A 12,695-nucleotide genomic window follows, 5' to 3' on the forward strand; every position below is an offset into this window, starting at 1 on the left:
CATACTTTTGGTTGAAAATCACATTTATTTTTTGACTAACAGACTACTCACAGAAGTTTTTCATGAACACCATCATGCTTTCAGAGTATTTAAAAGTGAGGAAAGGTTTATAATGAAAATGTCTGAGCTTAAATTTTACAAACCGTTTGACATTCAAAGCTCATACAGTCATTCAGATGAAAATCTGTACATTATACCTTCATTTGTAATGTTTTGAATAAACTGTCACTGCAAATGAAAAGGCAAAAATAAATGTTATTAAACATTATTTGTTTATTGTAATTCATTCTTATAATTTAATTTTAACACATTTAAGTGTAGATTTAACACTTCAGGAAGGCAAACTAACACTACACAAGTAGTAAAAACTTTAACTAAGAGCAGTGTTATTTGTCTAATCTGTAAGTGTTACTTTAACTCTGTGTTGTGAGTTTAAAAAGGAACTCTGGCATAGTGTTAAATGTTTTAACTATTTTGAAAGTGTTAATTTAACTCTGGAGAGTGTGGAGCTATATAAACCCTAAAAAAGTGTTGAAATCAACTCTGTGGGAGTTAATTCAACACTCCAGTTTTTGCTGTGTAGGAGAGTTTCTGTGTGTCTGATTTAGCTCTCTCTTGTGCACACACTCTGTTTGGAGCAGGTTTTTAGTCTTTCTTCTATTGCTACTGTGGAATGAAGTTGGTTCAATACAAAAAATAAAATATTTAAAAATTTAAAAGTAGCTTAGATGTAGTAAACTACTTTTGCCACGTTGCTGTAGATTAGCTCACACTGCAAATACTGTACTTTTCAGACTAAAGTTTTTATTCCTGTCCAGTTAAAATAATGAATGTATTTTGTGATAAACCGCAGGATGAAGAGTTCCTTTATGGGCTGAGACAATCCTTGACTTAAATAAACTCTAAACTCAGACCCTCTCAGATCAGCTGGATAATATCCATCGTCACAAAGCTGAAAACAAAAAAGCACAAACTGTTCCATAAGGACCCTGGAACACCTTGCAGCTGCCCCAAAACCTTTCTCAAAGCCCCTGAAAGGTCTGAACCACTGAAAACACCATTTAGAACCCAAGAATTCCCTTAAAGATCTCTCAAAAAGCCCAGACAGTCTCTCAAGAACCCCTGCAGCCCCGCTGAGATTCACTGAACAACCCCTCATTGTCACGATCCTGTCCTGAGTTTCTCTGAGTTTATTGTTGCCGGTTCAGTATCTGTTATTTAGTCTGTTTTGGTTCCATGTCTTTGTTCCCAGTCCTGTGCCTTAGTTTAGTTTTAGTATTTACTTCTAGTTCCTTGTCTGCATTCTTTTAGTTTTAGTCTGCCCTGTAGTGCTCGGTGTTGTTCTGTGTTCTCATTTAGGTTCTGTCTGTTATGATCCCTGTGTTATAGTTGGTCAGTTTTTGTCTGTTTACATGGGTTTCTGTTGTCTGAAGTTAGAGTCTTGTCTGGTATTTTGTTACATGTGTTCTGTCCTGCCTATTGCCCTGTGTCCAGTATCTGTTATATAGTTAGTCTGTGTACTTCTGTGTTCTACCCATGTCTGCTATGAGTTTTGTTTTGTCCCATCCTCAGTCTGTTTTCCCTCTTGGTGTTAGTTTTGTTGTGATCAGTCTGCTTGTGTCTGTTACCCCAGTAATCCCTCTGCATGTCAGTCTCTCTGTTTTCCCTGTTGTCTCTCTGCCTGCCTGTGTCTCGGTAGTCTCATGTCTGTCAGCTGTGTTGCTCCCACCCTGCTCGTTAGTCCCTGGTGTATGTTCATTATATGTTCATACCTGGTGTTTCTGTTCATTCCCTGTCTGGTCATTGTCGCATGTTTACGCTCTGTCTCATGTTGTCTGCCTTGAAAAATATTTCTCAATTATTTATATATAAGGTTAAAACCGAAAGAACATCTATAGACTAATACATCTGTAAACCATTCAAGAATACATCCTCCCCGAAGATTCCGTCAACAACCCCTGGAATCTGGCCATTCAGAGGTCTCTCTCCAGTACGTACTCCTCACAGTAGTCCTGATAGAATGACACATTGCTGTTGTTCTGGCAGAACTGGCGAAGCCCGGGCCAAACCGCAGGGTCCACGTAGGTGTAGAAGATCAGGTAACCTTCGAGACTCTGCAGCAAAGCTTCAAGCTGAGACAGAAACACCGCGCACACTGAAGACAAACTGCGGCCGAAGATGTTGATGTTGAAGTGCAGTGCATCGTGGCGGTAGGGAACAGCGTACGGTGTGGTGCACAGGCTGATGGTCATGGGCTCAAACTCACGATCTACAATCCATGTCAACCCCCTACGGCGCAGCACCTCTAGGTTTGCCTCCATGGGCTTCAGAGGCTCCCAGTCATTGATGATGGTTTTACCAGGCAGCAGGTTGCAAACCACATGGTCGGTGAGGACCAGAGTCTCCGCCTGCTGCTGGCTCAGGGTTACCGGGGCGTGGGGGGAGGAGCCAGGCAGGCAGGGGAGTCTGGAACGAAGCTCGGCAACAAAGAGGCCAAGATTGGGCGCCTCGCAACACAAAGACAAGATGGCCTGCAGAGGGCGACAGTTAAGGAGGTCTGATAGTGGATAGGTAGTGAAGGATTGGTCAGATACTTAGTCCAGTTTACTTTTTCTTTGAACAGATATTTCCTGATTTTAATCTTAAAGTCATAGTGAAACCAAAGTTAAAGCGTCTTTGTCCTGCGTGCAACAGAGTTTCTAAGATTAATATTGTAAGAGATATTTAAATCAAATCCATCACATCACTTTTCTTCTGATATCACTCTGCTAGCCACTGCAACTCATGAGCTAACGGTCAAGTGTGGTTTTATATGCTGCGTTTACACATGTTTATCCAATCAAATGTGATGTGGGGTAAACTGGTTGCCCCGCATCACATTTGATTGACTATAAACACCCCTGAGTTCAAGAGAAGTCATCAAAATGAATTTACGCTTTACAGGACAAGAGAGTGATTTTTATATGAAAACATACAAAATTACAGAATTATACCTAAAATTGTGTTTTTAATGTCAGTGTGTCTTTAACTAAACCCTAAAGCCCTGGATATACTTGCTTTTAACTACGCGTTTGCATAAGCAAGATGGCTGCCATGCGAATCCTGCGTTCCTGCGTAGGTTGTGTACGTCTCCAGAAATTAACGCTACTCGTCCGCGAGATGCAATACAGCACATGAACGTGTGGGCAGTATGTCGAGCTCACCGGCAGGTCAGCATCAAACTACTGGTCCACACACCAGCCCAGGTGTAGGCAGTATGGAATTGGATTGCTAACCGCCATTAAACGCAGAAGAAGAAGAAGATCAGCAGCAGACTTGACAAAGGAGATTTATGGCCGGATGTTTACATTAAAACTCCTGGAGCTAGCCCACACTTACCGAGATTGTTATGATGTCTCATTAAAATCATAACCTGCTCGAGTGTCGCTATGTTTAGTTTGTTTACAAATTCGGAGGTTGTCAAGGTAGATAATCAGGTGTCGGCGAGAGATGGTCCGGCCCCGGTCTGCCCCCTAGTGGATTCAGGTTAATCCTCCAGGTACACGCAGGCAAGCTGTTTGCTGTTTGCATCGCCGACGCCTGTCTAGGCCTATGCATTGGTAAATAGCAAGTATATTGGGGGTGTAACTTTAATCATAAAGCAAGTCTTTACACTAAACTTCAATGGTTTACTTGTCTACAATCGAGATGCGATGTGACACACCTCCTTAGCTATGAGTCGGTACTTGGCCAGTGTTTGTGGTGAAGGCTTGTCTCCTCGGCTCAGTCTGACTGTGGAGACTTCTGGGTAGTGGTGGCGGATATAGCCTGTCACGTGCCTCTGGAGGGTGCCAGCGAGCCCGCGGCCTCTCAAATCCGGTGCCACCCTGAGACCCTGAAATACGGCTGTCTGACCACCGTCAACCAGCAGTGCAGACTCCAGCGCCACCTACAGGTGGGCACACACATGTGAGCTGGATGATTATTATTTTGCATGCAAGAAATAGACCTGGCTAAACATGTACATTCTAAGAACTTTTATTTTTATTTTGTGGTGAGTGTCTTCAGTCCCTACCACTCTGTTCTTCATCCTAGCGATGAAGACGAGACGTCCAGGTTCCTGCAGCCAGCGATGGAAGGTAACAGCCATGTAGTCCAGCCTTTTGTGGTCTTCACTACTGCAGATGTTCATGACCTGCATCATGAAAACAAAAGCTGACAGCTGTCAACACAGCAGCTTTTTCTGTTTTAAAAGGTACCCCTCTGCGTCTGTATAAGGCAACCTAGGCTTTCAACTAACTTAGATAACGTAAGGACACCAACGCTCCTTACAGGACACATCACCACAATCTGTCCCCCTCCATAGGCTGGCCATCACTTCATACTTGAAGTCAGATTCACTGGTTTATGCTCACTTATAAAACCCTCTTAGGTCTCACTCACAGGTGTCATTAACACTGGGGACGCTGGGGTCATGTCCCCACCACTTTTTGAAATGACTGATTTAGTTTAGTAAGTATAATTTGTTTAAAAACCTTCTGAAGTATAGGCTGCTGTTAAATAACAAGTGGAAATGCCTTTAGAAAGGTTTATTTGCACACTAAAAAAACCGCAATGCAATTAAAATATAGAAGAAACAAATGTGCATTGTCCAAAAAACATAAAAAGCTACTGATTATAAAATGACCTAAAATGTGCAGCACCAGTCAGTAACTTTAACAACATCTTGACAGTCTCTTTTGGGCCAAGATTTCCATTCTCTCCCTGTGAACATGACAAAAGAGGAGGGAAGACTAAATCCTGCCTGCATGTGTGTTGACTCAGCAGGGATGATACTACATGAGAAAAGTTGATCTACAGAAGAGACAGATCTGATAGTAGCACAGAATGACTGAGAGCTGCACTTATATTTATGCATTTTGAAAAGACACGTGCCACCTGAATTTTGTGTTTCATTTGACACAAATAAAAACATTTCCACCATAAATTGGTGCAGAAACTTTCACCAGAGTGCAGGAAATTAAGTGTTTAAGTGAACTTTTCAACACACAGTGACGCCCTTGGCCTCACTCCACCATATTTGGGACTTGATCCCTCCTCCTCAAACAGCACCCGCTCTTCTAGTCACATCCAGTTACAAATCCCTTCAGTAAACACATTGCTAGGACGCACCGCCAAAAAACAAATAAAACTCTTTACACCTGTAACTGCTTCATGTGTTGCTGTTTCCCCCCCAGGAGGCCTTTGTCTCCTGCCAGGCTGTTAAATAAGAATCTGTTCTTAATTAACTTGCCTGGTAAAGTAAAAATTTAATTATGTTACGAAACATACTTATTTCAACCTAAACAATTATCTTTTCCTAAAGGTTTTTTTTTGGTGCCTAAACCTAACCAAACTGGAACCGTTTCACAACGTTAACCACACCTTAAAAAGGCGTTTCATTCTGACGCTGAAGGGTACCTTGTAGGATCAGAAGGGGTTGTTTTTTCCCAGATGATGTACGTATGTGCATTTCGCTGCAGTAAATGGGAAAAACATCTCCCTGGGGGAGCATGCCGCTGGGCTGAGCCCCAAATGTTTACAACGTCCGCCCCTGAGAGAATAATTGTAAACGGATAAAAGTGACGGTTGTTGATCAAACTTAAAAGTTACATAGGCCTGTTGCCAACTTCAGACTGATCTGGGAACACTGATGTCTCTAAAATTTAGTCATATGGGTCATGAAAGACTGAAGTTGTGTTAATTTACCTAAAACTGAAGTTTGTAGGTAGGTTTGAAGTAACAGCTGTTGATAACTGTCGCTTTAACCATTTACACTTACTCTCCCTGTTGTGAAGCAGTAGAACTTAAATTTAACTTCTCAATAAAAAATCAACGTTGGTGACCTGCTCAAAGTCCTGCTCTTCCGCCAAGCTGTACACCACATCACAATGTTCCTGCCCTGCAGACATCCAAAATCTGTTTCTAACTAAACCAGCTGTTCTGACGGTGAGTTTACAATCTGAGCTGCCGCTTCAGATCCCCCGAGTCACTGTGAGCTGCAGGGATTTTGGTGTGATTTGTTTTCAGAGTCTCAAAAACACTACGCATCCCAGCTCTATATGCTTTAAGAAGGTGCCACCGTTTCTTTTCTTTCTTGCTGACGTTTTGAAACTTCCTGAGCTGCGTTCAAGATCCACAGCATGTCAGCCACAGTAAAACATTTTTACAGTGTGTATGTTTTTAAAAAAACAAACTAAAACCTTTGATTTTTTCCTTTAAAACATGTAAGTCATCCTGGTAGCCTTCTTTTTGGATAGGACAAGACTTTATTTAACAAGTCCTGTGTGGTCAAAATCTTTCTCCCAGTTTCCAAGATTGTCAAAAAACAAACTTTTGACTAAAGTGCTGTTTTCCCAAGACATATTTTTGGTGAGTGGTGTTATTGCTATAGCTTCATCTATCAATGAGCATATAAGTGTTGCAGATAACACATCTGGAGCATTTCTGAACACCACTAATGCCACATCCTCTGAAACCAAACCCTTCTGCTGATTTTCCACTGGCTATAAATATCTGTGTCCAATCAGAATCAGGCTGGTGGGAGGGTAAACTGCAACGTGGAAGCCTTCTTAAAGGGAATAGGGAAATAAGGGTAATGAAAATGCTTTGAGAAAGGGTTATAATAATAATAATACATGCAATGCAATTTAAATACAGAAGAAACAAATGTCCAAAAAAAGTAACTTAAGCTGAAAAAACAAACTACTGATTGCTGAGTTATGTTCTATTGTGTTTTTATACTTTAACTTGTCACCTGCCACCTGAATTTTGTGTTTCCAAATATATAAATAAAGACTTTTTCGCCATAAATTGGTGCAGAAAATCTCTAGAATGCAGAAAATGAACTGTTTAATGCTTAAAAATGTCAGTGTTTGGAGCCCCAGACCCCCAACCTGATCTTTCAGCGTTGAATATTTCTTCACAAAGTGATGCCCCTGGGTCTTCTGGTCGTATTATTTATGATTACCAGCACATGTGGGTGTCAAAAGGGGCAAAAGCAATGGAAGTGGGAGAAATGAGATGTGCAGGAGGGAACATGGGAGATGAGACAATCATATCGAGACTCAGATTTGGACTCACTGAACTACAGTTATTCAAAATATAGGCAAACACATTTCAGTTACACTGTCAGAAACATGAGGAAATAAGAAGGCTGCTGATTCAAAACCTCCGAAAGATAAAAGGACAAGTTGATTTAACAAATATTCAACAAAAGAACTCAAGAGACGAGTGTCACGTCCTTTTTCCGGATCTAAGAGTAAAGAATATGACTGAGAGGATATGAGTTTTTTTTAATAGTGTAAGGACCATTGACTAAAAACTACATACACTAAACTACACTAACAGTGGTTCCCAAACTTTTGAAGCCAAAACACATTCAGCCCCCCCCCTCCCCGACTCCAGAAAAAGTGGATTTCATTTTTGCAATTGAAATATAATTAAAGAATCAGGTTACTAAAATAACCCTGCTTGCATCAGAGCTCTTTTCTGTTTTTGCATCATCTCATAAATCACATTTAGGCAACTTTAGGTCCGGTCAACCCCCCTGAGGTGGCACTATGAGGGGCCAACCCCCCAGTTTGAGAACCTTTGGTTTAAAGGAAGACCACAGACCAACCGTAAGGACTAGAGAGGGAATAATAAAGGAGGGTATTATTTCTCATCATTCATTTAAATCCCATTATTTTATTAATTTAAACAAAACCTTGGAACCCTCCAGCGTCCCAAGTATCCACCACTGTCTCTTCTACAGAGAGTACAACATTTGTAAATTAGTTCTCTTTTAAATTGGCACAAGCCCTGAGCTATCCCTCCAATCCATGAATAAATTAAGGAAGGACTAGTCAGCTGTTCCCTTCCACACCAGCTAGAGGCGGTAATGCACCAACTCGTTGTTTATCAGCCGCCAATAAAACTCAAAAAAGAAGAGCAAGAAGAAGGAAGAGGAGGAGGAGGAGGAAGAAGAAGCCGACGCGGAGCAGATCTGCCAGCTGGACTTTTTTATTTCCAGCGTGTTTGTGTTTTGGGTCCTGCTACAGCAGCGGAGGGGCCGCAGTGTGATGAAGAACCGGGGGCCCTGAGCCTGGAAGAAGAAGAAGAGGAATCTGTCTGCAGCTTGCTCTGTGAGTGTTAAAATTAAATATTTGCTCCTGTTGATCCGGCTCCGGCTGCACCAGGATCAGGCCTGAACACTGACACACGCCTCTAACAGCTCAATAACACACAGATAATGACTTCAAGTAGGCCTGGAGCAACTTTGAAAGTTTGTGGAATTCATAAAAAAATAAAAACAAGGCCCGTGGAAGCTGTTCAAAATCAGTGGTGGAAAGTATACATGGAGTAGTATTGTTTTATTTATTTTATTTTTTTTTATGTTTTTTATTAATACATTTTTTTTTTAAAGCTTTTATTCACAAACAATATGGTGAACATATAATATCCAGGAGCAGACAATACCAGGGGAGCCTATAGTTGACTGATAAACAAAAAAAAATAGAGCAAAAAAACAACAACAAAAAAACAAAACAAAACAAAGGGGAACACAAATCAGCACTGAAAGATGTTAAACTGGGTAAATAGATGCAAGGTCTTGATAGCTTTCCTGTTTTGAGAGTATAGGATTGACTTGACGTACTGTCAAGTCAAGGAAGGTTTATGGTTGGAGAACTTAGATTTGTGAATATGTGATTTTGCCAGCAATAACATCAAATTGATGATATAGACATGATTTGCCTTGGTAGAAGGACTTGTAAAAAAACAGCAACAATACATTGTCATAGGAAAGTGAGAATTCAGAGTCAATATATTGGGAGATAAATGTATAAATGTCTTGCCAAAACGTGTAGAGTGGGGACTAGTCCAAAATAAATGATGCAGGTCTTCTTGAGCCATTTGACAAGATGAGCAGTTCACATCAATGTCCTTTTTATATCTTCGTAGAAATACCTTGGAGGGATAAAAACGATGCAACGTTTTAAAAGACACTTCTTTAACCTTACTTAAAATTAGATATTTGTAAGGTAAGCACCAAATTTTCTTCCAGTCCAGATTTGGAGTAAGGTTATTCCAATAAGGAACAACATTTGGAACAGAAACTATTTCTTTTTGAAACGGAGTACGAATAGCTCGGTTATTGTTTCTCAAGAAGAAACAGGTCTGGCCAACAGACAACGTACACGGATCCAGTGGCAAAAAAGTTGGTACAGATACTATGTAATCTTTAAGAAGCATTAGAGCACCAGGAGGGATTGCATCAAAAACTAAAGCATATTCCTTTGACGGTATAGGAATACAATATTTGTCTAGAAGTTCAGAGTATGACATCAATTCACCACTAGAATTGAGGAGCTGTATAACCAGATGAATTGGATAAACCAGTTTTCCAAGAACAATGATTTGTGTTTATATAGAATGTCTCTGTTGTTCCAGATGTAGTATTTGTGCGGGGACCGGTAAAGGAGCAATTTTGAAAATTTGATTGCTTTAAGGGGATTTTTTTCAACATTGTAGCTGCAAAGTAAGAGGAACTCAAGACCTCCAAGCTTTGAAAACAGGTAGTTCGGAACAAAATTCCAGATTGAGTTAGGATTTTTTTTAAAACTGTTTTATCCAATTTATCTTAAAGATATTGTTGAAGGTGGAGAAGTCAAGAAAGTTTAGGTCACCATTTACATAGGAGTTCATTAATACTGATTTTGGGGGGTTCTATTTTTGTGGGTTCTATTTTTTTTAACAGTTATATAGTAGGTTATCGATGACCGTAGAGGTCCGTTTGTTGACATCTAGAGATAAGGCTGCATATGTAAGACGAGATATGCCCTCAGCTTTGGTAAGCAAAATTCTTCCTTTAAGAGATAAGTCTCTTTGAAGCCATAAATACATTTTTTTTCTGTACTGGGTTGAAATTCGAAGAGCATCTGGTGTCGTTGTTTTTGTTAAGAGCGATTCCAAGGTAGGTGACGGACTCTTTCACTGGAATGGTAGAGCGAGCTGTAACGTTGCAGTTTTGAGGGCGAGCAGCTCACACTTACTAATGTTTAAAAAGAGACCACAGGTTTTAGAGAATAGCAACTGAACCTGAGAGGCATCCTTTAAAAATAAAGTGTACATCAGCTAGTTGACTAATTAATTATTATTTCTTTTTCAGCTATTGTGATACATCTCAGAAACAAGTATGGTGAGACAGGACATCCCTGCCTGAGGCTGCGCTTTAGGTCAAATCTAGGTGAGGTGCCTCCATACAGTTTAATTGAACAATTTGCATACTTATACATAGTTTTAATGGCTGCACAAAAGTACGTGCCAAAGCCAAATTTATCCAAGGCCCGTAAGAGAAAGATGTGTTCAACTGTGTCAAAAGCGTTGCAGAAATCTAGAAACAGTATATAGCCATCATCATCACTAAGATCAGCATAATCAATGAGGTCCAGCACAAGTCTGATGTTATTGGATATATGTCTGTGCCTCATAAACTTGGTTTGGTTTTCATCAATAATTTGGTCCAAAACAGCTTTTAATCTTTTGGCAAAAACTAGAGCTAGGATTCTGTAATCCTTTATTAAGAAGGCAGATTGGTCGGCAGGTGTCAATGCAGGTAGCTGCTACCATATTATACTGAGATTTATATATAAGTTTTTATAAGAAGTGGAACAGTAATTAGCTATCTTTTGGGGATCATCAGAAATAACACCACTAATGCTGAGTTTTTGAATAGAGTTGGATTTATTGCGGTGTTGTTGGAATTGGCAGAAATAAGCAGTGTTTTGCTCTCCTTCCTCCAGCCACTTACACCTTGACCTCACATAGGCTCCCTCTGCTTTTTCTCTGTATATTTCATTCAGGCGATTTTGCTATAAAATTAAATCCTGTCTGTCATTTTCTGATATATTTTCAGGCATAGTCTTGAAGAGAGCAGTTATTCTGGTAATTATCTTTGTTACATCCGCTTTTCTAGATTTTAACAAAAAGGACCCTTAATATTCTCTCTTAGTCCCCTGGCATTGAGAGAAACAAGACCGTGTAATAAGTATTCAGATAAGTGAATAGTTAAGTGTTTTAATTGTGTGCTAATTTATATTACATGACATCACAGGGGAAAATACATATGAGGTACCTGAAAGTACTTTTACATGAAACACATTGTTATACTACAGGAAACTGACCCACCCAGCAGTATGAACCACTACTGCAGACAGCTACACTATAAAAATAAATGAGTCTCACATGCTACTGCATCAATAATAACGTTTATTAATAACATTTAATATTTATAATTTATACAAATGTAACAACAAGCCTTTTGGCTGCATTGTGAGTACTTTTACACATTTTCTTGATAGCACTTGTCTACTTTTACTTAAGTTAGATTTTGAATGCAGGTGTTTTATTTGCAACAGAGTTAAATTAAAGTTCTTTTAGTACTTCTTCCACCCCTGCTGGAAATAAACAGGAGCTTTTAAAGCATTTAATTCATCAGCGTGTTAAACACAGCGGTGGAGGAAGTACTCCGATCCGTTACAGTCGATTAGTTGTCAACCATTAAATTAATTTACAACTATTTAGAAGTCGCTTTGACACATTCTCTGATTCCAGCTTCTTAAATGTGAACATTTTCTGGTTTCTTTCTTCCTCTGTGACAGTAAACTGAATTTCTTTTGAGGAGACAACCAGACATTTAAGGACGTCACCTCGAGCTTTTGCAAAACACTGATCGTTTTTCACAATTTTGACATTTTATAGACCCAACAAATAAAGAAAATAGACAGATTCATTGACAATGAATATAATCATTTGTTGCAGCCCTATTTTCATATCTGCATTATATATAAGCCATTGAAAAACCTGTATCAGTCGATTACAACGTTCATCTACAAGGCACAGAGAATCAGTTTTATCTCAAACTTAAATCCGTGTTTATATTATAAAAAAACAGAAGGTCCATTTTGAAGCTTTTTCCAGAATTCCAGAAGACTTTTTTTAAAAAGCAACAACAAAAAAGGTTTTGGATTTGATTCATATCTCCAGCTCCTTCTCTGTGTTTGTCTGAAAGAAGTAAAATGTAAAATTGCTATTCAGTAAGCAAATATTAAATAATGAAAATAGCACATATACACTCACCTAAAGGATTATTAGGAACACCATACTAATACTTCAGAACTGCCTTAATTCTACGTGGCATTGATTCAACGAGGTGCTGAAAGCATTCTTTAGAAATGTTGGCCCATATTGATGGATAGCATCTTGCAGTTGATGGAGATTTGTGGGATGCACATCCAGGGCACGAAGCTCCCGTTCCACCACATCCCAAAGATGCTCTATTGGGTTGAGATCTGGTGACTGTGGGGGCCATTTTAGTACAGTCAACTCATTGTCATGTTCAAGAAACCAATTTGAAATGATTCGAGCTTTGTGACATGGTGCATTATCCTGCTGGAAGTAGCCATCAGAGGATGGGTACATGGTGGCCATAAAGGGATGGACATGGTCAGAAACAGTGCTCAGGTAGGCCGTGGCATTTAAACGATGCCCAATTGGCACTAACGGGCCTAAAGTGTGCCAAGAAAACATCCCCCACACCATTACACCACCACCACCAGCCTGCACAGTGGTAACAAGGCATGATGGATCCATGTTCTCATTCTGTTTACGCCAAATTCTGACTCTACCATCTGAAT

The 12,695-nt window shown here is 39.8% G+C and overlaps 2 protein-coding genes across 5 annotated transcripts in view; one reads left to right on the forward strand and one right to left on the reverse strand.

Moving 5' to 3' along the window:
- Window positions 1-1,738: 1,738 nt before the first annotated feature.
- LOC123968608 (histidine N-acetyltransferase-like) lies at window positions 1,739-6,084 on the reverse strand. Of its 3 annotated transcripts, none has more exons than XM_046045472.1 (4): window positions 5,865-6,084; window positions 4,055-4,174; window positions 3,704-3,928; window positions 1,739-2,531 (listed from the first exon to the last, which is right to left on the reverse strand). In XM_046045472.1, the coding sequence occupies exons 1-4, from the start codon at window positions 5,928-5,930 to the stop codon at window positions 1,974-1,976; spliced, it is 969 nt and encodes a 322-aa protein (XP_045901428.1). In that variant the 5' UTR covers window positions 5,931-6,084; the 3' UTR covers window positions 1,739-1,973. The 3 variants fall into 3 exon arrangements, with proteins under 3 accessions (XP_045901428.1, XP_045901430.1, XP_045901429.1); XM_046045474.1 differs by lacking the exon at window positions 5,865-6,084 and adding an exon at window positions 5,801-5,864; XM_046045473.1 differs by lacking the exon at window positions 5,865-6,084 and adding an exon at window positions 5,440-5,547.
- Window positions 6,085-8,000: 1,916 nt separating this feature from the next.
- creb3l4 (cAMP responsive element binding protein 3-like 4) overlaps window positions 8,001-12,695 on the forward strand; it is a 23,846-nt gene continuing 19,151 nt past the window's right edge. The window contains exon 1 of one of the 2 annotated variants that reach the window (XM_046045170.1): window positions 8,001-8,144. The gene's annotated coding sequence lies outside the window, so the exon portion shown is untranslated. Of the gene's footprint in view, window positions 8,145-10,175; window positions 10,247-12,695 lie in introns of those variants that run through there. The other variant, XM_046045171.1, reaches the window with a different exon arrangement.

This window comes from Micropterus dolomieu, linkage group LG03, assembly GCF_021292245.1.
Source record: "Micropterus dolomieu isolate WLL.071019.BEF.003 ecotype Adirondacks linkage group LG03, ASM2129224v1, whole genome shotgun sequence".
NCBI classification, from domain to species: domain Eukaryota; kingdom Metazoa; phylum Chordata; class Actinopteri; order Centrarchiformes; family Centrarchidae; genus Micropterus; species Micropterus dolomieu.